Source organism: Saccopteryx leptura, chromosome 5, assembly GCF_036850995.1.
Source record: "Saccopteryx leptura isolate mSacLep1 chromosome 5, mSacLep1_pri_phased_curated, whole genome shotgun sequence".
NCBI lineage: Eukaryota > Metazoa > Chordata > Mammalia > Chiroptera > Emballonuridae > Saccopteryx > Saccopteryx leptura.
This window is the reverse complement of record NC_089507.1, coordinates 161,828,960-161,856,157: the sequence shown is the minus strand read 5'-3', so window position 1 is coordinate 161,856,157 and position 27,198 is coordinate 161,828,960. Positions and strand designations below refer to the sequence as shown.

The 27,198-nt window shown below is 40.0% G+C and overlaps 1 protein-coding gene and 1 pseudogene across 6 annotated transcripts in view; one reads left to right on the top strand and one right to left on the bottom strand.

Annotated features, from left to right (window-relative positions):
- Positions 1-27,198, bottom strand: part of GCNT4 (glucosaminyl (N-acetyl) transferase 4) — a 112,915-nt gene that overhangs the window by 79,348 nt on the left and 6,369 nt on the right. For 5 of the 6 annotated variants that reach the window (XM_066386443.1, XM_066386445.1, XM_066386442.1 and 2 more), the window contains exon 2: positions 17,394-22,206. In XM_066386443.1, coding sequence (XP_066242540.1) covers positions 20,841-22,205 — 1,365 coding nt within the window. In that variant the 5' untranslated portion in view covers position 22,206 and the 3' untranslated portion in view covers positions 17,394-20,840. Of the gene's footprint in view, positions 1-17,393; positions 22,207-27,198 lie in introns of those variants that run through there. The other variant, XR_010751670.1, reaches the window with a different exon arrangement.
- LOC136405636 (CCR4-NOT transcription complex subunit 4 pseudogene) lies at positions 2,044-5,433 on the top strand (annotated as a pseudogene).

Sequence of the window (27,198 nt, the reverse complement as noted above, 5' to 3'; positions counted from 1 at the left end):
AGGCAAATATAAAAAATACAATGAAAAGATTTGAAAATTGTTACTTCTGGGTAGTGGGAACTGGAGATCAGGAGGGAGTTGGGGAGGGGATTGTTATTGTTTTAATCTTATACCTCTATTTGATTTTAAAAACTTTATTCATGTATTACTTTGATAAATAATATACACACACACACACACACATACACACATACACATATATACAGTCGTCCCTCACCATATTGCAGTTCACTTTTCGTGGTCTCACTGTATCGCAGATTTTTAATTGTATATATCTAATTTTGTATTGTGGATTTTTCGCTATATTGTGGGATTTTGCAGTATATATGTATTTTATGTATTTATTATTTTAATTACTTTTTTAGTGAAATAAGCAAAATAAGTGCAGGAAAGGTTAATAACAGTGTGGGAGTATGAGGCAAACATAAGAGTATGAGGAGGGTTTATAAAGCCTTAAAATATACATAAATAATAAAATAAATATAAAGCCACTACTTCAAGGATTTTTGCCTATCGTGGGGGTTCTGGAACCTAACTCCTGCAATAGAAGAGGGACCACTGTGTATGTATATATATATGGAAAGAAGCCTAGAAATTAAGATTCACAAATATCAAACATTTCTGGCACAAATTCTTTCCTGCTTTCCCAAGGATAAGAGTGAGACTGCTACATGAGATCAGAGCATGGGGCTCTGACTCCAAGGGGGTGGCTCATGAGTCCGAAGCATGTCCTCTAGCTCTGCAGGCCTGGCCCTAATATCAAGGAATGCTAGAGCCTCTCAAACTAGAGTGCCCTGTGTAAATGTATGAGACTGTACCAGAAGGACAATTAGTAATTCACAATGAGAAATCTAACTGTCAAGGATGATTGGAAACTTATGTTTGCAAGTACACACATTGTTTTCTTAATAGAGCAACATACTTGAGAAGTCTAATTACATTCAGAAGGTTGCTTGATAAAGAAGGAATCCAAGTAAAGGGCCTTATATAGTCCTCAGAATATTCCAGACAGAACACAGTAGCCTGGTGACTCACCCTGCTCCTTTAATGGCTACCAGAGATCAGCATAGTTTGCTGAGAAGGGCAAAATATGCAACATCTTTAGCTTTGCAGGCTGTCTCTGTCACAATGAGTCACTTAGGCTGCTCCAGAGCAGCCCAAGATGCATGGAAGCAGGTAGTGTGGCTGTGTCCCAGGAGACCTGGACACCACGCACACAGTCTGGGAGACTGACCAATACTTATTTTCTAACTCCCTTTCTCTAACCTTCCTCATTTCAGTAATTTTTAATAATATCTTTAAACTCTAAGACTAGATCAAAACTGACCTGATTTTAGCATCTGGTAAACAGAAATATCTTCAAGTCACTAGCTGATCAGCCCCCAAATCAGCATGCATGGGGGAAACTTTTTCACAGAGGGAGTGGGGCATACCAATGAGGAATGTGAATTCTTATGCCTTTCAGAGAGAATAGAAATTCCTTCCTTCCCCAGATGCTATAGTTTTGGTATCACTGTTACACCTTTTTGTCTTTACCTAAATGGCACACATTTGAGATACATCATTATAAGCACTTTGTGGATATGCCACTTCCTCTGAAAAGTGTTCTCAGTGTTCATGATCATGGGGAAAAAAAGATGGCCCATCTCAGTGTGAAGTAGCATGAGCTGGAGCATACAAAATGCACACTGTGCACTGCAGAGGCAAGTGATCTAGCTCCAGCTGTAGGGGGAGGACCCTGCACACACACATGGAAAGCTGTCGGTTCTAAAATGCTTCCTAGAGGCCGGAGGATCTTACCCTAATGTAAGATGGTGGCCCGTCTGGCTGTGGAATCCACCGAAAGCTGAGAGTGTCTCTCTCAGCCCTAAAGGTCGGACTCGCTGAAGCAATCAGGCCCGGTCACGGCAGCTTGTGGAGTTGGCTCCGGGAAAAGCGAGGCAACGCAGGTGAGTCTCTGAAGTTCTACATTTTAACTCTCAGTGCTGAACTTCTTTCTCCCTTAAATTATTATAAACTTTTGCTGCTGTAATAAACGTGAAGATGTCTCAAAGTCCTGATACAAAGGAAGACCCTGTGGAATGTCCTCTTTGCATGGAGCCCTTGGAGATAGATTATATCAATTTTTTTTCCCTTGCACCTGTGGCTACCAGATTTGCCGATTTTGTTGGAATCGAATTCGCACTGATAAAAATGGGCTTTGTCCTGCATGTAGAAAGCCATATCCAGAAGACCCAGCAGTTAATAAACCAATCTCCCAGGAAGAACTGCAAAGGATAAAGAATGAGAAAAAACAGAAACAAAATGAGAGAAAACAGAAAATATCAGAAAATTGCAAACATTTGGCTAGTGTACGTGTTATACAAAAAAAAGTCATCTTTGCATTTTATGAATTTGACTCCACAGGCAAGAGAAGTGAAGGCAAAAATTAATGAATGGGACTACATCAGACTAAGAAGTTTTTGCTCAGCAAGAGAAACTGATAACAAAATAAACAGAAAGCCAACTAAATGGGAAATGATATTTTCAAACAACAGCTCAGATAAGGGCCTAATATCCAAAATATACAAAGAACTCATAAAACTCAACAACAAACAAACAAACAATCCAATAAAAAAAATGGGAAGAGGACATGAACAGACACTTCTCCCAGGAAGAAATACAAATGGCCAACAGATATATGAAAAGATGCTCATCTTCTTTAGCTATTAGAGAAATGCAAATCAAAACTGCAATGAGATACCACCTCACACCTGTTTGATTAGCTATTATTAGCAAGACAGGTAATAGCAAATGTTGGAGAGGCTGTGGAGATAAAGGAACCCTCATCCACTGTTGGTGGGAATGTAAAGTAGTACAACCATTATGGAAGAAAGTATGGTGGTTCCTCAAAAAACTGAAAATAGAACTACCTTATGACCCAGCAATCCCTCTACTGGGTATATACTCCAAAAACTCAGAAACATTGATACGTAAAGACACATGCAGCCCCATGTTTATTGCAGCATTGTTCACAGTGGCCAGGACATGGAAACAACCAAAAAGCCCATCAATAGATGACTGGATAAAGAAGATGTGGCGCATATACACTATGGAATACTACTCAGCCATAAGAAATGATGACATCGGAACATTTCCAGCAAAATGGTGGGATCTTGATAATATGATACGAAGCGAAATAAGTAAATCAGAAAAAAACAGGAACTGCATTATTCCATACGTAGGTGGGACATAAAAGTGAAACTAAGAGACATTGATAAGAGTGTGGTGGTTATGGGGGGGAGGGGGAAAGGGAGAGGGAAAGGGGGAGGGGGAAGGGCACAAAGAAAACTAGATAGAAGGTGACAAAGGACAATCTGACTTTGGGTGATGGGTATGCAACATAATTGAACAACAAGATAACCTGGACTTGTTATCTTTGAATATATGTATCCTGATTTATTGATGTCACCCCATTAAAAAAATAAAATTATTTAAAAAAATTAAAAATAAATAAATAAATAAAGTCATCTTTGTTGTAAGTCTGTCTCAGCGCCTAGCAGACCCAGAGGTTTTAAAATGACCAGAATATTTTGGGAAGTTTGGTAAAACACATAAAGTTGTCATCAATAATAGCACATCATATTCAGGCTCACAGGGTCCAAGTGCTAGTGCTTACGTAACCTATATCCGGTCAGAAGATGCTCTCAAAGCCATACAATGTGGCAACAATGTAGTGATGGACAGCAGAACGCTTAAGCATCTCTAGGTACAACAAAATACTGCAGTTACTTCTTAAAGAACATGCAGTGTCCAAAACCTGACTGCATGTATCTACATGAATTGGGGGACGAGGTGGCCAGCTTCACAAAAGAGGAAATGCAGGCAGGTAAACACCAAGAATATGAACAGAAACTACTACAAGAACTATAGAAATTAAACCTCAATTTTCTTCAATTATCTATGGGTTCAGTTGATAAGAATAAGAACAAAGTGACCCCACTGCAGAGGTATGATACCCCCATTGAGAAACCTTCAGATTCTCTCAGTATAGGGCAGGGGTCCCCAAACTACGGCCAGAGGGCCCATGCAGCCTCCTGAGGCCATTTATCCAACCCCCTCCGCACTTCCAGAAGGGGCACCTCTTTCATTGGTGGTCAGTGAGAGCAGCATAGTTCCCATTGAAATACTGGTCAGTTTGTTGATTTAAATTTACTTGTTCTTTATTTTAAATATTGTATTTGTTCCCGTTTTGTTTTTTTACCTTAAAGTAAGATATGTGCAGTGTGCTTAGGGATTTGTTCAGTTTTTTTATAGTCTGGCCCTCCAACGGTCTGAGGGACAGTGAACTGGCCCCCTGTGTAAAAAGTTTGGGGACCCCTGGTATAGGGAATGGTGATAATTCCCAGAAGATATCTAACAGTGACACACCTCCACCACCTACCACCTGGTTTATCAAAATCTAACCCAGTCGTCCCCATCAATTCATCCAATCACAGTGCACATTCCCCTTTTGAAGGGGCAGTAACTGAGTCACAGTTGTTAGTCTCAGATAACTTTTGCCATCCCAGCCATCCCAACCCTATTCCAAGTGGGCTTCCTCCTTTCCCCAGCTCCCCACAGACGTCTAGTGACTGGCGGACAGCCCCGGAGCCGCAGAGCCTCTTCACATCAGAAACCATCCCAGTATTGTCCTCTACAGGCTGGCAAGCAGCATTTGGCTTTGGTTCTTCTAAACAGCCAGAGGATGACTTGGGTTTTGATCCCTTTGATGTCACTCGAAAAGCCTTAGCAGACCTGATTGAAAAGGAACTGTCAGTCCAAGACCAGCCCTTCCTTTCGCCCACATCTCTTCAGAACTCCTCTTCACACACTACAAGCGCCAAAGGTCCCGGCTCTGGATTCCTGCACCCTGCTGCACCTATGAATGCCAACTCTCTCATAGTACCTTTTCAGTCTTGCCACAGAGGTTCCCTCAATTTCAGCAGCACCGACCGGTTTATAATTCATTCAGTTTTCCAGGCCAGGCAGCCCGCTACCCCTGGATGGCCTTTCCACGCAGTAACATCATGCACGTGAACCACACAGCAAACCCCACCTCAAATAGTAATTTCTTGGACTTGAATCTCCCACCACAGCACAACACATGTCTGGGAGGGATCCCTATAGCAGGTATTCCAACCTCTTCAGGAAACAGTTTAGACTCTCTTCAAGATGACAATCCGTCACACTGGCTCAAGTCACTGCAGAGATGGATGGCCCCAGCACCGCCCCATCACAAACGCACCACAGCGCCCCCTTCAGCACACAGATCCCTGCGCACAGAGCCAGTTGGAACCCCTACCCTCCTCTTTCAAACCCTTCCAGCTTCCACGCCCTGCCCCCAGGCTTCCAGACGCCTTCAGACCCCCCAGCACAAATTTACTACATTGTTCGACACTGGACCGCCATTAGGAAAAGAGGAGAAACCATTGCAGGATTTTCCCTGCCCTGTTTTCTCCCTCTCGGCCCACCACCCACCGCTCCCTTCGCATCTCTTTTAAGTTTTGAAGAATTCGGTTCCCAATCGATTTGTTTTCTCCGTCTCCAGGTGCAATGCGATCACAGGGTCATCATCATCTTTATTTTCTTTATTGTAAGAATTTCTGTTGATCTAGCATTTGAGTGACACTGTTGAATGTTACCTAAAAAAAAGGAAAAAGGCTTTTTTAAGGAAGAAGGGAAAAAAAGGAAATCAAAGGGCATTCGCGATACTTAGAAAATTAGTTTGTCGCGCCTAATAATGACGTAAATCTGCTTAGCAGAAAATGACGATTAATCTCTAGGACAGGTCAAGTAAATGTGTTATCAACTGCAGAAGTCCAAAAACCAGGTTAATTGAATTGAGATAGCTAATTGCGTGAGGGAAAGCAGTGGTCCTGGCCTTCATCTTATGTTTGGCTTATCACTAGTGCAGGGCAAATGCCTTTTTAAAATTTAATTTCGTCTTTAATTCCTTTGGCAAGTTGATGGAGAAGACTTGATTGTGTTGTTGTTAAGCAGAAGGATTGATTGGAAGTTGAAGGAAAGACAAATTTATCTGTAAGTGGCCAATTGCTAGGAGTTTATAAGAAGGGGAAGAAGTGATTTTGTTTTAATAAGGAAAAAACATTTTTGGCTTCAGACTTAAATTTCAATGTTTTCAAAAAAAAAGTATTCACAGATTTAATACCTATGCATAATATAAAAGCTGAAATATAAGTGATTTCTTGAGTCTTTCTCATCTGTCAGAATCTTTTTTTCTTTTACCTTAAATTCACCAGACTAGGACATTCTGGGATAGCACTGTGCTGGGCCATCCATCACCATGAGGAGCCAATCTCTGACCTCCCTGCCTGCAGCTTTTACTTACCCTATAGTTTCTGGATATTTGTGCAGTATTAAAAAGACAGGAGAAAAGAAAAAAAATTAAAATAAAAAATAAAATGCTTCCTAGACTCTGCCTCAGACTCAGATAGGGCATAGTGTTATCCCTCTATGATAAATGGAACTAGTTTCCTTCTCCCCTCAGAGTCTCAGGGGGAATACTGGCAGGGTATCTGAGAGTTAGAGAAGGAGGAGGTTCAGAGCATGGGCTGAAGTTCTCAGGGGAGATGTAAGAAAGTTTGAGTGTTAGCTTAGCCCTATGATGAATGGATGCCAAACAGGCAAACGCGGACTCTAAGAAAACACTCAACACAATCATGTAGGGCCTTACAGATCAGGTAAAATTCCTACGGTGTGCAAGCTGGGTGTGCCTGGGAGCATCAGAAATCCTTCCACTTACCATAGACTGGCCCACCAACCACAGTGACTAGTGTGACAGTCACAAAGGTAAGTGCTCATACCTGCTTGTACTCACTTTTCAGTTAAGATTCCTAACTACATCCTGATTTCTCTTAGGCTCTATCCCTATGCTAATTTATATAGCTGGTTCCAAGTATTTAGTATGTATTGATTTTTCATTTAGGTCCTGTTTTTGTTTCTGTCCCAAGAAAATAACAGCAGAATTTGTACCAGTGGACTTTCTAGAATAAGATGGATGGTGGCTTGGGTAGGAAGCAGAGCCTGTTCATTTTGATCTGTTGTTAAACTTTCATTTCATGGAAGAATGTTTCCTGGGATTATTACTCTCACACAAGGGCAATTCAAGATTTATTCTGTGAATTTACTGATGCTTTTTTTAAAATTAAGGATGTTATCTCACTTAATATTGGCTGTCTGACCTGGCTATCTGACCGGCTCCGTCTTTTGTGTTCATTTGCTTTACTGCAATTAAAAACCACAGCAATTATTAAAATGTAGAAAAACTGAAATGGCAAGAACCAACATTTGCATCTTGGAAAATAAACATTTTGCTTTCTACTTGCTGCATTCCAGTTTATTTAATCTGCTGAGAGCAATAATGCAAAATAAATATTTTCCAAGAGCTACCTCAACTCAGATGGCAAAGAAATGTCGGTTATAGATTCAGTCACCGAAAGCTCAGAATTTCATTTGTTCAGCAAATAGTTACTGTTTCCTGTGTGCCTGGCACAGGCAGAGAACACAGTACTGAAGAAACAAGTTTGGTGCCTGCACTCATGTCTCTCTCTAGGAGAGACAGACATTTAAAATAGAAACATACCTAATTACATAAATAATTATAAATTGTGATACATGCCAAAAAGGAAAAGCAAAGAGAGGGGAATATGATTTAAACTGTGAAGAGGTATCAAAGGAGGCCTCCTTGAACACAGGTTATTTGAGCAGGGACTTGGGAGATGAACAGGAATGTCCAAGTCAGTGGCATAGAACACCATTTCATTCTGCTCAAAGATTCTATAGGTCAGGAATCCAGCAGGGCATGGTGGTAATGGCCTGATTCTGCTCCATGATGTTTAGGGCCTCAGCCAGGAAAACAGAGTAATCAGACAGCTGGGGGCTAGAAACATCTCTAGCCTTCCTCACACACATGGCTGGTGCTGTATTGGACTGAATAGTGGCTCCATGGAGCTATGTCCAGTGCTAACCCCCAGCACCTCTGAATATGACCTTATTTGCAAAAAGAGTCTTTGTAGATGGGATCAAGTTAGGGATCTTGAGGTATGATCATCGTGAATTTAGGGAGAGTCCTAAGGTCAAACCAATGTCCTTGTCAGAGTGAGGAGAGTTGGGAAGTAGGGGAATCACAGGGGCAGTGATGTGAAGACGAAGACAAAGATTTGAGTGTCTACAAAGTAAGCAATGTCGAGGATTACTGGCCTCACCAGAAACTGGGAGAGAAGAATGGAAAGATTCTCTCTCAGAGACCTGGGCAACACTTGCTGACACCTTGATATCAGACTTCTAGCAGATTTCAGACTGTAAGAGAATAAACTTTTATTGTTTGAAGGCACCGAGTTTGTGATAAATTATTATGGCAGCCAGAGGAAGCTAATACAAGTATTCAGGCTGAGACGACTCAAAAGGAGAAGTGGCTCCATGCGGCCTCTTTGTGTAGTTTCAGTTTCTCATACTGTGGTGACCAGGTTCTGAGATGGAGCTTCCCGGATGCAAGTGTCCCAAGAGCCTGACTATCAAGAGATCAGGACCAAAGCTGCTGGCTTCTTCCAAGTTTCAGAAGACACGTTAAAGTCACTTCCCTCTCAGTCACAAGCCCATCCAGATTCAAAGAGAGGGGTACTGCCCTGGTCTCTCCATTACAGGTGTGCCAAGCAATTTGTGACTATGTTCTGAAACACCTCAAGGAGTTGGCCGTTTGTCACAGGGGTCAGAATGGTCACAATCTACACTGTCCATGCTGGCAGATGCTAGTCACATGTGTCTATTTAAATGTAAACTAATTTAAGAAATCCAAAAAATGTTTAATCAAGTTAGAAATCTATAGTATTTCTCAGTTCACATGAATGTAGGCTGCTATGGTGACTCTACAATAATCAGGGACCTAGGCTCTTGCGTGCGACTTTTCTACTTTATTGTCTAAGATGTCTGCTTCAGTCCAGCCATTATATCTGCTTTACAGTTTATAGAAGAGAGAAAAGGAGAGACAGAGAGCTGTTTCCCCTCATATGGAGTGTCACTTCACATCTAGATCCTTAACTTAATTACATCTGCAAAAACTTTCTCCAAATAAGGTCATATTCACAGTTATGGGGGTAAGGGCTTGGATATCCACTTAATTTAAGAATCTGTCTCAGAAAGTTGCACATAAAACTTTCACTACATTATCAGCCAGTACTTTGTCTATGGCCACACTCACCTTGCAAGGGAGGCTGGGAAATATAATCTTTATTCTAGAAAGCATGTTCTCAGCCTAAAAAGAAAGTCCTATTACTATAGAAGAAGCCAAGAGGAGCTATGAGGGGCAGCAACTATCCATCTCTGACATTACTGTATACACTTAAGCAATTCCCACTAAACCACGAGTTCCTGAAGGAGAGGGGTCAGTCTTACACATCTCCAATCCAGAGCAGCTAGCATACAAGACCTCATCACTGATTTTGTACTGAAGTGCATGCTTGCTCAATTGTAAGGTTGTTTTTAATTTTTTTTCTTTTTTTTTCCAGAAAGTGCTATTTCCTAGAAGCTGCACCTTCTTTCCCCCTCCACTGCGGGAAGAATAAGGAGACTTTTCTCATCTCCATCCTAAGAATCTGGTGAAGCCCTGGAGTTGAACAAAAGTGTAGAGGTCCCTTAGAATTTCCTCCTCCCCATCCCTGGAATTTTTAATTCTCAGCTCGGTTACACTCAGCCTCCAGCAATTTGTCACTTACAGTTGACATGTTCCCACCCTGTGGGCTCTAGCTGTGGACTTGTGCTCCTGGTGAGGTGGTCCTCTGTATCTGCCCGTCTCAATTGTTAGGGCAATGGTTGCCTTGTGATGTAGGTTCTCTGAGGGACCTAAGAAGAGATGTTAATTTTCAGTTTGCGCAACTTTTTCTTATTGCTACAACGATTTAGGAAGGCGCTAGACTGGTAGGGGGAACGTGAGAGAAAAGGCGAGGGACTGCTTGGAGAAGGAGAGAGACAAGGAACAAAGGCACAAGCCAGGATCCCCACCCCCTTGTAGCCACCCTACTTCTTCCATCTGGCCAGCCAGTTCCTTCTGCCACTTCAGCCTCCAGATGGCGAGTTTCATCTCTGATTGTTTATGAGAATCTCCTGGGAGCTTTTGTAACACCCCCTTCCTCATCTAGGTTCCTTAATTAGAGGCACCTGAGGGAGTCTAACGTGCAATTGCTGTTGAGAAGGAATGATCTAGAGACTGTTGCTACTCAAAGAAGGCAAACTGACCAGCAACCTTGGCACCACCTAGGCTTATTAGAAAAGCAGCATCTCAGGCCCCAGCCCAGATCTACCACTGATTCAGTTTGATTTCTGTGCATGCTGCGGTTTGAGAAGTACTGATGAGATGATCTTCCTGTACTCGCTGGTCCTCATGAAGCAGGCAGTTCCCCGGAAAGCACTATGTGAGCTAGGCATCCTGTTGACCACATGATAACAGTGAAGTCCAAAGCAGCCAGCATAGTTGGTGTGCCTGCTCTGATGTCTGAAGAGTGATATACTTGAAATGAAGAGAAAAATTAGATCATCCAATAAGGGTAGGAGTTCTTTAGCCTGAAACATCAATACTGGGTTCATTAGCTTTAGGGTTCACAAGAGTAAAAAACGTGCTCTAACTGAATAAATTATAATCTAAGAGTTGTGGAAAGCTTGGAGGATGAGATTGAAAACAAGAAAAGGAGACTTCAAGTGGGAAAGGAGATAACATATAAGGCCAAGAGGAATGACCACTGAGGCTAAGCAAGTAAGTGGAGGAAGACCAGAAGTCAGCAGTTCAGAGGGAGGAAGAGCCCACAGCAAAGCTGGTGGACTCAGAAAGGAGTGCCAGAGTTGATGACTAGGGAGGAAATACAATGAATAGTCCTGAATACCAACTCCTGAGCTCCACGGATGCAGTCATTCAGCCCTTCTTGCTGCCTACATGAACTCTGGTTGTCACCTTCCCTAAAAGATCTCAGTACTTTGTGGGATAAAATAATAACAAGCATATGTCAGGCACTTGGGCTCACCAGGACAGGTGTATAAAACACAGGTAGAAAGCAGTAGCTAGGAACTTGGGCTTTGGAGCTACATAGCCTGAATTCTAACCTCAGCTCTGCCACTTACCAGCTGGTAACTTTGGGCAAGTCAGTGAACCTCCTTAGTCTTTCCTTATCTACAAAATAAGAATGATACTGGTAATCACCTCATAAGGTAAATGCAGAAAGGATGTGTAGCAAAGAGCACCAGGCTTGGCATAGTGAGATAGATACACAAACATATGTATATACGGTGTATTATTGACTCTAAGTGTATATTGAAAAATATACACAAGGAGCTGGGATCTGATTCTTCTGCTTAGGTTTCTTCAAGAGAGCTAAATGAGAGTGAGGATGCTTGGAAAGTTATTTTAACCAAATCAATGTGCAGACCTTGTTTGGATCCTGTTTTTAACAAATGGTGGACACAAAGACATATTAGGTATAATAATGGCATGGTGGTTATATGTAAAAAAAAAAAAAGTACTTAGCAGTTAGATTATATTCATATTGAAGTATTAGATCAGATTATTCAATATTGCCATTATTTGACCATTTTTGAACTGTGAAAACCAATTCCATTTAGCTCAAATATGGACAAAACAGGTGGTTCTCTGGCACTTTCCTGCCACCAAGACCAGAAAACAAAGCATAGGTAGAGTGCAGGGACTAAGTGAAATAAAATGATGTCTAGGATTGTCTTTTAATATATTTCTGAGGAACAAAAAGGAGGGAGACACAGATGAAACAAGATTGTCAAGATAATAATTGTGAGGCTGGGTGATGAGAATGTGGGGTTTCATCATTCTCTCAACTTTTGTGTTTGTTTAAAACATTTTGTAATAAAAAAAATAATTTTAAAGTTTTGTTGGATGCTTTTCGACTGTGTATTAGTATTTATGACTATGCAGAAAACCAATTCAATCTCGTTTAAGTGGAAGGAGGGATTTAATTGGGCTGTGTAACTGACCAGAGGGCAGGGCAAAGCGGGTCTTGGGAAAGACTGGATTCAGTGCCCAAATACCCTACAGATCCTCTCTGTCCTCCCCTAGTTCTTCTCTATTACTTCCTTGGCTGATAAAAACTTATCCAGGTGGTGGTTAGAGAGCTGCCCACAGTTGGTAGATCCGTATTCTTGGATTTTGTGATCAGATAAGAGGAGGTTCTTATCCCCTGACAGGAATTTGAAAAGTTCTGGGAACCCTGGTTGGTCTTCTTTAGGTCATGTGCTTACTCCTCAGACCAATCACTGTGGCTGTGGCTGTGAGGGTCTGTAACTGGCCCACCTCTGTAGCCAGAAAGGCTGGTTTCTGAAAATTCAGGGGAGGGAGAAGGGCTGAGCAGACAGAACCAATAGCCACCCTTATAAGTTTTTAGGTTATTTGCATATGCTATTAGATTACAAGCAGTCTTTGATCATAGATCATGACTTTTTCCTGCCCAGCTTTTTTTTTCTTTCAGTTTTTATTTTAAAGTTTATATAGCTGTTTGCAAGATTTGTTGCAAGAAAAAAAAATTAGCAGTTTCTATCCCTTCCCCCATTTTCCTTCCTTGGAAGCAACTAGTTTAGACTTTCAGAAGTGATTCTTTTGGTCTTACTTCCACATATGTAAATGACAGCTTCATATTTGTACATTTGACTTTCCAGTTTTAGGCATTACCCATTGACTCCCACTATGGGAGATGATCCTGATCTTTCACACACCCCCACACTCCTCACCCCACTGTTTATCCTTTCTATCCCTCCAACTTCCCAAATATTTACCACTTACATGTTAGATTTTACATGATTAACATTACATAACTACAATTATGTAAACACTGTCTCCAGCTGAGCGATGGCTGTACAACTTTTTGTTCTTCTTTGAGATCATAAGTTTTATTCATTGACATTCAGTCCCTAATTCTCCAATGGTACAATATTCCTCTAAAACGATGCATTCAGATTTATGAGGTATTCCATATGTTCATCACCCTGAAGAAATCTCTGAGGCTGTCTGACCCACTCCAGTCTGAACTGGTTGCCATCCCTGTTAGTACCCAGCTGTCATCCTGGGATGCCCCTTCACCATCACCCTAGGGATCTGCTTCCTCTTTATCCATGCTATCCCTTATTTCCTGTGAAAGTGGTATTCCCAACAAAAATTAGTGAAACTATTTATAAAACTGAACTAATAATAACCTTTAATAAAAAGTAATTAATAGACTAAATTAAATCATGGGTGAAATTATTGCAATGAAACTTATCTGTTCTGGTAATAGCAAGTGTTGTAGAGGCTGTGGAGAAAAAGGAACTCTCATTCACTGTTGGTGGGACTGTAAAGTAGTACAACCATTATGGAAGAAAGTATGGTGGTTCCTCAAAAAACTGAAAATAGAACTACCTTATGACCCAGCAATCCCTCTACTGGGTATATACCCCCAAAACTCAGAAACATTGATATGTAAAGACACATGTAGCCCCATGTTCATTGCAGCATTGTTCACAGTGGCCAGGACATGGAAACAACCAAAAAGCCCTTCAATAGAAGACTGGATAAAGAAGATGTGGCACATATACACTATGGAATACTACTCAGCCATAAGAAATGATGACATTGGATCATTTACAACAAAATGGTGGGATCTTGATAACATTATACGGAGTGAAATAAGTAAATCAGAAAAGACCAAGAACTACATGATTCCATACGTAGGTGGGACACAAAATTGAGACTCATGAACATAGGTAAGATTTCAGTGGTTACCAGGGGTGGGGGGAGTGAAGACGCGGGAGAGAAGGAGGGAGAGGGGGAGGGGGAGGGGCACAAAGAAAACTAGATAGAGGGTGATAGAGGACAATCTGACTCTGGGCGATGGGTATGCAACATAATTGAATTACAAGATAACCTGGACATGTTTTCTTTGAATATATGTACCCTGATTTATTAATGTCACCCCATTAACATTAATAAAAATTTATTAAAAAAAAAGAAACTATGTAGCTATTTAAAACAAAGTAATTAAAAATACTTTAAAAAATGGGAACTAATTGCACTTAAGCAGACACATTTGTTAAATTTTCTTGGTCCAATTTTTTTCTGGTTCATTTCCTTTTTTTTTTTCAAACTTTAGGACTCTCACATTGAAATGCCTATGAAAAATTCCACTGTATAGTCTGGCCAAGGAAAATAGTATAGAGGAGGTTAATCCATGGGCGATCATCAGAGCAGTGGCTCCCATGTAGCTTCATGGGGATTGGATAAGGATTGCTACAATCACTAGGGCTATATGGCTTACTGATGAGTAAGCAATTAGTGTATAGTCTGTCTCACCAGCATACATTTTTGTTTACTAGAATTAACACATAGGTCTGAACTTGAGACATTATCACTGTAATTTCAGGTTAACTGCACCCTCAAAATTCATTTGCTTTTATTACATTTTATAAAATATTTCCAAATAAGGGAGCAATTTGGTTGAAAATAAGTTTAGGAGGACCTAAAGTTATGGAAATATATCAACTTTAGTCATTATTCAGAAAATATAGTTAGCCAATAATGTAGAAAGAGCATACAAGGCAGAGAATATAAAATATTTCTGAACTTCTGACCACAGCATTTTACCATCTGAAGGATTGTATACTTATACCAAATACCATTTGGTATTTTCTAAATGCTAACTTGGCCTCATGTTTACAATGTTGAAGAAATAATTTTGAGGAAAGATATCCTAACAGTGGTTCTCAAACTGTGGTCTAGAACTACAATTGCCTCACCTGGGAACTTGTTAGAGACACAATTCTCCTCTCCTGACATCAGCCCCACTTGCTAAGAAAGTGTATGTGTGGGGTAGTTTATTTAACAAGCCCACTAGATGATTCGGCTTCAGACTAAAGTTTAAAAACCACTGTCCTAGAAAAACATTGTGTAAGTTAGGAATTGTGTTCTGCTGTTAGTAATAGAGACCTGAGATAACAATAGTTTAAAGTACAAGTCACTATTTTTTCATAAAAGGAGACTGGAAATAGATAGTCTTGGATGGTCAAATGTCATATTTTTTACTCTGTTCTTACCATATGACTTGCATCCTCATGGTATCAAAACGGCTGCTGAAATTCCAGCTATTACAAACACATTCTAGGCAGCAGGAAGAAAGTAAGGGAAGTGGTGAAAGACAAGCTAGGTAAGCCACCTTCTAAGTGCATTCTCAGATGCCCTACTCAATGACTTCTGCTTTTCCTCTTTGCCACTCCTACTTGAAAGGAATGCTGGGAATTAATAGCTGGTCATACTGTTGCTCAGAATACAACCACAGGAGCCAGGGAGAACAGATACTATGAGGAACTAGCAGCCTTTAGAGGCTTCCTGGAATGGAGTCAGTGATCAAAGTTACACCTCTGAGAATATTATGCTGAAAGAGTTCTTCACTCAGCACACATCAAAACACAGTGTTAGATCTATTATAGGCTGCATCCTTGCTTTAGGCAAAGGTCTTTGCTCACCTTGAGAATCAGAAAAGGCATTTATCAGAATAAATAAATACAATTTATTTAACATAGATTGAAGCTGTGGTTGATTTACACCAACCAAATATCCTATATAATTTTTTGAGCATGTGATTTGTAACTTATATGAAATACAATCAGTGAAAAATAATAGTAAAATAAAATAAAAAATCAATTTTTTTAGGATTCTAATCCCTCTCCTGCAAATGCATCATAAGGAATAGAGTCAAGGAAAGGAGATGCTTTGTGCACACAGCTGTTCATAGCATTGTAATTTACAGCAGCAAAAAAGAAGAGTAGCTTAAAATTCAAATGTTGTACAACAAAGACAGTGAATCATGAAGTGACCAGTAGATAACCATAAAGATCATGTATTAACATAGGAAAGTGGTTATAAAAATATAGGCAATGGGAAGAGGGACAGAAAAATGAATCTCGATATGGATAAGATGAGAAGAGGATTCAGAGAACTATAATGTTTTTGCCAGAATATTAGAATTATATAGTACAAAGGATTTCCATTTAAATTTCCCTTATTATTCTATGAGAAATAACAGCAGCAACAAGAATAAAAAAAAAATAGTGAAATAAACTTACCCAGATCATTGACAATGATTTTTCCTTAGATTCTATTTGTCCTCTGCATGATTTAGTCCAAGGTGCTCCCAGGAAGGTAAGACGGAGCTGCTCTATGTAAAGAACACACCTGAGCTCAGGTGAATACTCTTCCTGTAATAACTGCATAAGCTGACACACTGATCACCTGTCTCTGAAGCAAAGCTCAAGCTGTTTGTTACGTGTCATCACAGGACTACGTTTCCAGTAGAAGGTAAAAATTTGAAGTCATCTACTTTCTTTTGCCAGGATTTCTTCATAATCAGTTTCATGAAACTAGAAGCCATAGTCCTAGTTTAAATGTACCTTTATAGACACCAAAGGAAAATTTTAAAATATGAAAATGTTTATCTAGGAATCAAGCCCATGGGTCTTTAATATGATGCTGTATATACTTACCAACTCCACACCACCACTACCAAAAAGTCCAAATTCCTCCAAGAGATTACTGTGATTTGTATGGTCAACCAGCTTGGCAAGAACTAGAACTAACCTTAGGTTAAGAGTAGATGTTATTTTTTTATGTTGAAGATTCCTAAAATGGGCTTATTCTTTGAGATACATTACAATTTGTGAGTGTGACATGCATAGGAGCCAGCTAGGGAGCTGCTGACTGTTATGGTTCTAGAAGGGGTTAGTAAAGAAAATAGATCAGGGGATTTTCAGAGTGAGGTGGGGGCGTGGGTATCAGTGATGCCAAATACCACTCAGTATAGTAGAGCTGGAAAAGGTCACGTTACCCAGCACAGAGGGGAGCTCATCAGGAATTACAACCAACCATGCCTGAGGACAGCCATGGAGTCAGGGTCCCCATTTTCACAGGGCTCCCAACCAGCCAGGAGTTTTAATGCAGAGAGAACGTCTGAATTTTCCAACGATTGAAGGATGTTAGATAAAGAGCTCAATCTACCATATTAAGAAATAACTTTCATAAAGTAATAAAGCAAATACAATATTTATCTAGGTAATTAATCTTAGAGGAGAAACCAACCTCAAGAAGGAATACAGGAAATTCCTGAAAGAGCCTATGAGACTTTGCTAAATTAAACAATTTGTGTTTGCATGACTATATTCTGCATACAGTACACACACTGAGTTTCTTTTACTGAGGTGAGACTGTGCTCTTCAAACACTGGGCAAGTGTCATAAACTACAAGAGTCTTTGTGCAGGCCCAGCACAACCAGAGAAAGAAAACATCATAAATCCCAAGAGTTTGGTTTTTGGAGCACATTTTATTTTACAATACTGGAGAATTAATATCTGGTAGCAGCAAATAGAAAATGCAATAACAATCTGTTTAAAACTCATATAATGGAGAAAATGTCTTTTGAAAATGGTAACACACACAATAGGAGACTTAGAGAACAGTTGATAAAGCTGTTTAAAAAAAATCAAACTCATTCCATCGTTATCAACAATAAAAACAGCTGTAATATACATAGGATTCATTCACTTTACATTCCCAGAGGAGATTGTCATTTCATAGAACGTATAAAAAAGTAGTCACATTCTGGAAGGCAAGAAAAATCTTCAGATTTAACTCTACAAATTTAAACATCTATATAAATATTTCATAAACATTTATATAAATATTTCACATAAACTAACCAAAACATTAATAGCAGCAACATGGGTCTTTATTATAACAGTAGTTTGTTCACATAATATATATATATATATATTATATTTATATATTAGTAGCTCCTTCATTAATACTATCTGATATAATCCACAAACTCCAAGGTCCTGGTCTCATCACTAAATAACTTAGAGGCTAGATCCAATAGATACTATGCAAAGAATAATTATAAAACAGAGACAGCAGAACATTCTCCAGACCAGAGGGAATCATGCCAAAAGGTTTTGAAGAAGGAACATATTGGAAGGAACAAGGTTTCTGCAGGATTTCTGAGGAAAAAGCATGCTCTGACCTGCTCCCTGAGAGATACTGTGTCTGAGTGGGGAAAAGGCACTGCTACCTCTTCATGGCTCCACATTTCATTTGAACGTGAAATTAGTCTGACTAATAACTTGCAAATTTCCCAATAAACAAGAAATAGAATCATTCTTCATCAGAGGCAAGGCACTGAACCAGGAGGTCAACATTTATTTTCCAGCATTTGCATTTATTCTGATGACCAAAGGCATAAGAACCAAGACTGCATCAGAACCTTCTGTGTTGAAGTCTGGATGATAGGAAAAGTTCTTCAGTCCCTCTTCTTAGTCTAAACCGCGGGACCAACTTGCTAATCTTATGGGCTTAGAAAGAATCTCCAGATGCGGTGACTAGAGTTTCCTCATACCTGGATTTGGTTACAGAATGTTCCCCTGCAACTGTGGCTTCTTTTTATATTTTGAAGGATTTTCAGAAACAGTAAATGGTTAGGTCTCACAATGGTGTTGATCTATGATAGCCTCATCGTAAGACTGTTCTCTGATATTTCATAGTCTGTCTCTGTTTTTTTTTAATTGTTTAAGATCTTGCATGCTTTTTTATTTTTAATTTATTTTTTGTCTTTTTCCCTTACAGAGGCAGAGAGAGAGTCAGAGAGAGGGATAGCTAGGGACAGACAGACAGGAACGGAGAGAGATGAGAAGCACCAATCATTAGTTTTTCGTTGCGACACCTTAGTTCTGTTCATGGATTGCTTTCTCATATGTGCCTTGACTGCAGGCTTTCAGCAGACCAAGTAACCCCTTGTTTGAGCCAGCGACCTTGGGTCCAAGCTGGTGAGCTTTTTGCTCAAGCCAGATGAGCCCACGCTCAAGCCGGCAATCTTGGGGTCTCGAACCTGGGTCCTCTGCATCCCAGTCCGACACTCTATCCACTGTACCACCGCCTGGTCAGGCAGTCTGTCTCTGTTTTCAAAAAACACTTTCGTATCCTATTTCAGTTGATTTTCACAAACAACCAAACAAACAAAAACAAAATTTGGGAAGAAACTAGGATAGGTAACCAAGTGTGCAAGTCAAAGATCAGGAAAGCAGGCTCATCGAAACCAAAGTGACAGCTTGTCATGCTCACACACGCTAATGACCTGGTAATGATGTTCTGAAGAACTCAGCTCTACCCAATAGTTCCTTAGTTTTAAGAACAGGGACTTGGTAATCATTGTTTTCTAGAGAATAAAGTAATTTGAAGGGGTAGGACAAAGAAAGGAAGAAATAGTACCACTTGGAAGTTAGTGTCATAAACTTGAAAACAAGCAAAGTTCATTTCACAGACATTTAGAACACATCTTAAAAAGTACTTAAATACTTTAGTCTTCCAAATAGTCTCACAGTGGCCTCGATTATTACATCTTTATACAGTTCCTGAAGCTCACACTGAAACATAAGTTCACTACAAAGGTTTTATAGTAGTTTCAGGATTTCCCAAAAGACATAAAAATGTCACAGCGTGTTCTCAGAATCCCATTCCTGCCCCATCTCACCTCCAGCACAACAGTAACATGATAATGTGTATATGTCTGATTCAATTGTCTAAGGTGTAGTTTTACAAAATATCTTTAATGAATATTCTTGCTATGTCCCTAGGAAAATGTGCTTTTTCTCTCTGGAGCTAAATTGAGCTTTCATAATTTTAAATTTGGGTTCCACTTGGACAGTTGCTGGAGAAAAATTTTTTTAAACTGATCATAATAACTTAGAAAGCTGTCATATTTCATATAGCCTTTTCAAAAAAATTCAGTGACTCTTAGTTTAGTAGTTCCAGAAAACAAAATTATACTAGTTCCATTGTAAAGAAACTTACATGTCATGCTAATGTATGAACTGGAACGCTTAGATTCAATGTTCTGGAATATACCACTTTGAGTATTAATCAGTTCTCATTTTTAATAAGTAAATGTGCTTTAAGGAAACAGTTGAATCCAAAAGAAGGCCATCATGACACCATGGTGTGACATGATGTAAAAGTTAAATAAATCTCTCTGTTCCTCTTCAGGCACCATGTGTCCCAATCCCCCTACTCACCCCAATCACCTCCCTAACATTCATTCCCACAGAGTCTCCTGACCTGGAATTAATTGAGCAAGGCACCAAATGGTAAATTATGCTTTGGCAAGCATGAAATTAGACAATATTTTGAGCTTTTTTGAGATAATAAAGTCACTTATAATATTCTAATGGTTAGATAAAGTTGAGTTGAATTAAGAGAAAAGTGGAGTGTGTTGGTCACTGTACTTAAATCTTATTCTGAAATGGGTAGTGTATATGGGTCATTACCACACACTACAAAGCTTCTTTAGCAGGATCCTGATTATTATGTGGAAAGCTTAAGATATTAAGGTGCTGTGTGAGTATGGTAAGACAATCCCGTGAGGGCATTGTATAACTCATTACAACTTGGATTTAATAGTTATAAATATTTTTTTTTAATTGCTACAGATTTCTGAAAAAATAAATAGTGCCTGGCATACAGTAGGAGCTCAATAAATATCTGATGACTGTTCAGGATTTCTGATTCAGCTCAGTGAGATTACAGAAAGAAAGAAATAAAAGTACTGAACCAACTGCAGGCTAATTGTCACCAAAGTCTAAGTCACTTTCCTTTTGCACTGGACTTTAGATACCTTTCAAACTATGAGAGGTTAAGCTCAGATGGTACTGGACACAGTATAGCACACAACTCTAAATTAACTCTTTTTCAGACACCTTCTTTCCATCATGCTTTTTATCATGACCTGATTGTGGAACTTTTATCCATAAATAACTTTTCTGAAGACAAAGTGATCCACTCTCTCTGTTGTTCTTCAAGCTTTTCTGCCAAGCATTTAATCAAGACAGGGTCCACCTTAGAATCAAATTTATTAGCAAACCAGTGTCCATCTTTGATAAGCCACCTTAATTCTGCTGCTCCATAAATACACACACTTCGGAGGTGAGAGCCAGTACAACTGGGATAGAAAAGGCCTTCGTAATAATTCCATTTGACAAGGCGGGTCTTACTCTGTAAGTCAGACACATCCGGGGCCGACCGAGAAATCTCCCCAGGTATTCTTGGTACTCGAATTAAGGTGGCCCAAAAATGCTCATCAGGTGAGTATGTATCTTCAGACCAGGCAAAGAAGTCTTTAACAAGGGAGTTGTTGAAAATGTATTTAACAAATGCTCTACTTAAAACAAAATAAGCACTGCCAACAAATATCTCAATGTTATGAGGGGGGGCTTCTTTAGAGATGTTTGTCCTTACTGGTAGCTTCACATTTTCATAAGGCACTTGTCTGAGTTCATGGTGATAAGTGAATCTTTCTATTTTACTCTTAGGGGGTTTCACCGTCTCTAACATATTTGTTCTATTGAGTTTCTTTAGCTCTGATACTAATTCAAAGTTTGACTTCAAAGGAAAGTCTTGCCCACACAGGTTAATAACATATTTCCATTGAACTGAAGACCTGAGAAGGTCTGACAAGCAATTTAAATCAGCTTGGAGTCTGGAAATGTGGGCATATTGCACCGTCTCTAATTTGGAAGTAATGAAAATATTGGAGAAGCACTTAGCTAAATTGTTCATGGCGACTTTGAAGGTGTCAGATGACTTACGATCATAATGAATGCAGTAAATATTGTGCTGGTTGTATATAGCATGGATTAGCCTTTCAACCATAATTGCATCTTTGTGAACAACCAAAGAATAGGCTATTGGGAAGCTTTTCTCCTCCCTTGAAACAAGTTTTCGATGGTACCTTCTTAGGGACAGATAGATGTCACAATTGCTGGTCATTGCCACAACATCATCATCAGCCAAGTCAATGATGTCTCTTCTTCTTATTTCCAGAGTCTTGCCAATTTCCAAAGGCTCTTGTTCATAGACAGCCGAACAGTTAACTTCATACCCGATTTCATCCTTCACATGCGTGTATCTGTTCCTCACAAAGGGGGAAGTACTGAGAGAGTACTCAACCAAGTAAATGTTTCTCTGAGGAAAGAGGAGTCTTTCTACACTTAGAAGCTTCAACAAGGAGAACAGCCACAGGGCTATAAACAGGATGGAAACTTTCTGTTGTAGGGGGTGTTTAAAACAACATCTGAATATCTTCATTCTGTAAGAGGAAAAAAGGAATAATTCAGTTGAAACATTAAGAGAAAATTAGTTCACTTCAACAAAAGTCCACTGGGTGCCTATCACATGCCTGGCAGAATGCTGGGTCCAAAGATGAATAAGATCTCTTGCCCTTGAGAGAATCCTTATTTCTGGATTCTCTCAAGGGCACTATGGAACTATGTAGAATTGTGGTATTTGTGGTATTCTGGGTTAACTGTATATAATTGTGAGAGATATTGCTTACCAAATAGAATGGAAAATAATATAAACTACTAAAATATAAGTACTATGTAATTTTATATTGTCTGCATTTCTGCTTAGTATATTTGGGAGTGCTCTGGTTTGGGCAGAGGTCTAGAAAAATGGATGTCATTAAGAGATCTTTGGAGATGCAAATGGCCCATCTGAAACTAAAAGGGATATCTATCATAACTCTACCTTCAGATCTATGTCTGAAGTCAAATGGGGAAAACCCAGTGAATCTCACTGCAGACTAAATTTGTCCCCTCCAATATTTACATGTTGAAATTTAACCACTAAATGTGATGGTATTTGGAGGTGGGGCCTTTGGGTCACGAACATGATTAGGTCATGAGGGTGAAGCCCTCATGGATAGGATTAGTGCCCTTATAAGGAAAGACCCCAGAGAGCTCCCTGTCCCTTCCACCATGTGAGGACATAGCTAGTCAGCAGTCTGCACCGGGTTGATGGCCTTCCCCAGACCCTATCAGGCTGATCTCAGACTTCCAGCTTCCAGAACTGTGAGAAATAAATTTCTGCTGCTTACAAACTACCAAGTCTTATATATAGTACTAGAGACTAAAATGTTATACAGATTATACAAATCCTGCACATTAATTTTTTTATTTTGTTAGCTTCCATTCTCTCACAGAGTTTAGCAATTTAGCCCTTACAGTGAACAGAACGTGACTCTTATGGGGGAGGGGAGGGGTAAGAACTACCTAGGGGTCAGTTAAGCAACATCTCTCAGTTTTAAATGAACCCAGCCAGAAGAGTTCATATGCAGGGAAAGTGTGTACAGTGTAATTTGTTCAACCTACAGACTGAAAAGCACTAAAACATCCTTCAAAGGAAATTAATTAATTACATCCACACTATGTGAAAAAGCCTGAGACAAACCTGCATTTGCCCATATGGAACAATTTCCATGATATACTGTGAAACAGAAATAAGTAAAATGGAGAACTGTGTGTTGTGTGCTCACATGTGTGCCAAAAAAAGACTGTACACAGAGGTGTCTACATAAAAGAGCATGTGTTGGCAAACGTTCCTTTCTCCGTCACAATTACTCAACTCTGCTGTTGTAGTGGGAGAGCAGTCACCAGACAATATATGAGTGAGCATGGTTGTGTTCCAATAAAACTTTATTTACAAACACAGAAAGCTGGCTGAATTTGGCCCATAGGCCAGTATTTCCAGGAGGATGTTGAAGAGACACAACACTGGGAACAAGAGTTGCTTGGTAGGAAAAGGACTGAGAAGTAGGGGCCTGGGTAGGAAGGGTATTTACTTATCACTGAATAGCCTTTCATACTACTGGAACTTTAAAAACTGATTATATTACTTCATTAGGCAAAAGCAGCCTAATGAAGGGGAGACTATAGACGTGCTTATTTGGGAGCAGCAGGAAGGGGTGATCAAGGGAGTATTACTCCATGGTTTGAAGACAACAGGGTTGGCCAAGCTCCTAGGGCTGTTTGAAGGCAGTCCAAATACTGAAAACTGGTGAGGTCTGAGGAGCCCATAAGCAATTTCCTAACACATCTTAATAAACCTTAGATGAGAATAAACTTCTGTCAATTTCCTTAGAGATAATTAGCAAAAAAAAATTTATTTGCATGTGTATGAGAGAGAGAGAGAGGGAGGGAGGGAGGGAGGAAGGGGGGACAGGCAGATAGACAGACAGGAACGGAGAGAAATGAGAAGCATCAACTCATAGTTGCAGCACTTTAATTGTTCATTGATTGTTTTCTCATACATGCCTTGACCGGGGGACTCCAGCTGAGCCAGTGACCTTTGGTCTCCAGCCAGCGACCATGGGGTCGTGTCTATGACCCCACACTCAAGCCGGCAACCTCGGAGTTTCTTTTTCTTTTTTTTTTAATTTTCTTTTGTTTGTTTTTTGTTTTTGTATTTTTCCAAAGTTGGAAACGGGGAGGCAGTCAGACAGACTCCCGCATGCGCCCGACCAGGATCCACCCGGCATGCCCACCAGGGGGCGATGCTCTGCCCATCTGGGGCATTGCTCTGCTGCAATCAGAGCCATTCTAGCGCCTGAGGCAAAGGCCACAGAGCCATCCTCAGCGCCCGGGGCCAACTTTGCTCCAATGGAGCCTTGGCTGCGGGAGGGGAAGAGAGAGACAGAGAGGAAGGAGAGGGGGAGGGGTGGAGAAGCAGATGGGCGCTTCTCCTGTGTGCCCTGGCAGGGAATTGAACCCGGGACTCCTGCACGCCAGGCCGACACTCTACCACTGAGCTAACCGGCCAGGGCCAACCTCGGAGTTTCAAACCTGGGTCCTCATTGTCTCAGGTCAATGCTGTATTCATGCACCACCACCTGGCTGGGTAGAAAATTTTTGAACATGATTTGTTTTTGAAGATTGTGTAACTCAATTTAAAAAACTCTGCTGGGAATCATATATACTCATTCACCTTCACTTGAGTTGCTCTCCCTTAAAGAACATTTTACAGACAATGAGCTGTTTTGCAGAATCTGTGTCCTCTCTGGCTACATCTTGGTGTCTACTTAATGGGTTTCCCCAGGGTCCTGTTCTCAGATCACTGCTCTTTTTGGGTCTTTGAATTTTAACTTCCACATATACATTGTCAACACCTTTACCTCTAACCCTCACCTCTTGGCCAAGCTTCCAAAGTGAACATCCAATTGCTTGATGGACATGTCCATTAGATGTCTTACAGGCACTCAATGAGTCCAAAACTGAATCTGACATCTTCACCACTGGTGTTTTTTGTCTCAATTTATAGTGAGACCATCCACTCAATGACCTAAACTTGAAACTCTAGAATCATCAACTCTTCCATTTTCTCAATATGCATATTAACAAATCATCTTTTTTTTATATAGTTTTATTTAGACAATTAATTTTAATGGGTGACATTGGTCAACGAGAGCATATAGATTTAGCATTGCCACTGTGAGCAATGCTGCCATGAACATGGGGCTGCATGTGTCTTTACGTATCAATGTTTTTGAGCTTTGGTGGTATATACCCAGTAGAGGGATTGCTAGGTCATATGGTAGTTCTAGTCTTAATTTTTTGAGGAACCACCATACTTTCTTCTGTAATGGTTGTACTACTTTACATTCCCACAAACAATGGATGAGGATTCCTTTTTCCCCACAGCTTCTCTAGCACTTGTTATTACCTGTCTTGTTGAGAATAGCTAATCTAATAGGTGTGAGGTGGTATCTCATTGCAGTTTTTTTTTTTTCTGAAGCTGGAAATGGGGAGAGACAATCAGACAGACTCCCGCATGCGCCTGACAATATTTTGAGAACCACTGCTCTAAGTAACAAAATTATAGTTTTATATACTACACACACACATACACACACACAATATTCTAAGCTTTTAGTAAGACGCAATGGCCTATTTCCCAGTAAGTCCAATTTAGGGATAATGTATTGGTTTTAAAACTGCACACACTGGTGTTTAAGATTAAATTTAAAAGTTCCACCCTTACTTTATGACCCTTAGTGTTTCTCATTAGTTCAGCTTCATAGAGCAAACTTCTGTTTTTGCTTCTGCTTTGTTTTCTGGCATTTTGTACAGCAGCAGTTTCCTTCTGATCTTCTTTCACTTTTCCTGTATTTTTCTATTATGTTCAGCAGAACAATATTCATTACGTATTAAGATGTGACCTGCTTTTTATCAAATACTGTCTGGTTTCCCACATCTTCTAGAATAGTAAATATTGATTCACTCCTTTTCCCAAAGCCCACACTGAGGCCACCGTGCCCAGGGTCCCACTAGGTTTTGAAGCAGCTGCATTTAATTCCTGATTAATTTTATTTGATCTTATGTACTTGAAGTTTCAGCCTCTAGATCTCACTAGGAAAATTACCGGCAGATGGAAATGCACATAAATTGACATGCAAAGCAACATAAATTAATATAGACATATATCTCTAAATTACTTAGGAAAAGTCTATGTCTTGACAATCTGTTTTGCTTCTGTGTACTCTGGTGAGCGTCACCAGATCCTTTTATTACACTTAATTTTACACAGCATCCAGCATCTGACACTTGTTAACACGCTACGTTGGAAGACGTCCCTGCCTGTGAGTCAGGCAAATGGGATCCTGGCCTTAGCTTTGCCACTGTTTGGTTCTTATGGACTTGGACAGGCTTTCAAAATTCTCTAGGTCTCTGTTTCTACATCTTAAAATGATGGAAATGACATTGTCATAATAGATCCACCAGCACTAAGGCTTATGAACACTCACCATGTGCCAGGTACAATGCATACATTGTACATACACGATGCACACACAAATATTGGGCATTCGTGGTGTATACGTGCCTCCCTTGTGCATACACCTTACACACATTCATACATTGTGCAGACGCAGCATATACATGGTGCACACATGCAATCTTCACAACAGCCCACAAGAAGGCACTATAGAACATGTAGCCCTTAGGTGTAATATCATTTCAGAGACCAGGAAACCAAGGCAGAAAAGTCAAGAATCTTGTGCAGGTCATTAGCTAGAGACTGGCAGGGCTAGAACCAGGACCACAGCAGTGTGACTCTGGGGGTCACTCTTAGCCATGCTGCAGCTCTGTCATGTGATTTCCAGCTATTGACTCACCTAACCATTAAATGTGCATATCTATGAAGTAAAATTTCAAATTTCAGTCATAACTGCTTCAAAATATTGTTTTGGTAAGATGTTGATAGTTTGTTATATGAGTTTGATATAAAAATGCCAGCACATCCAGAT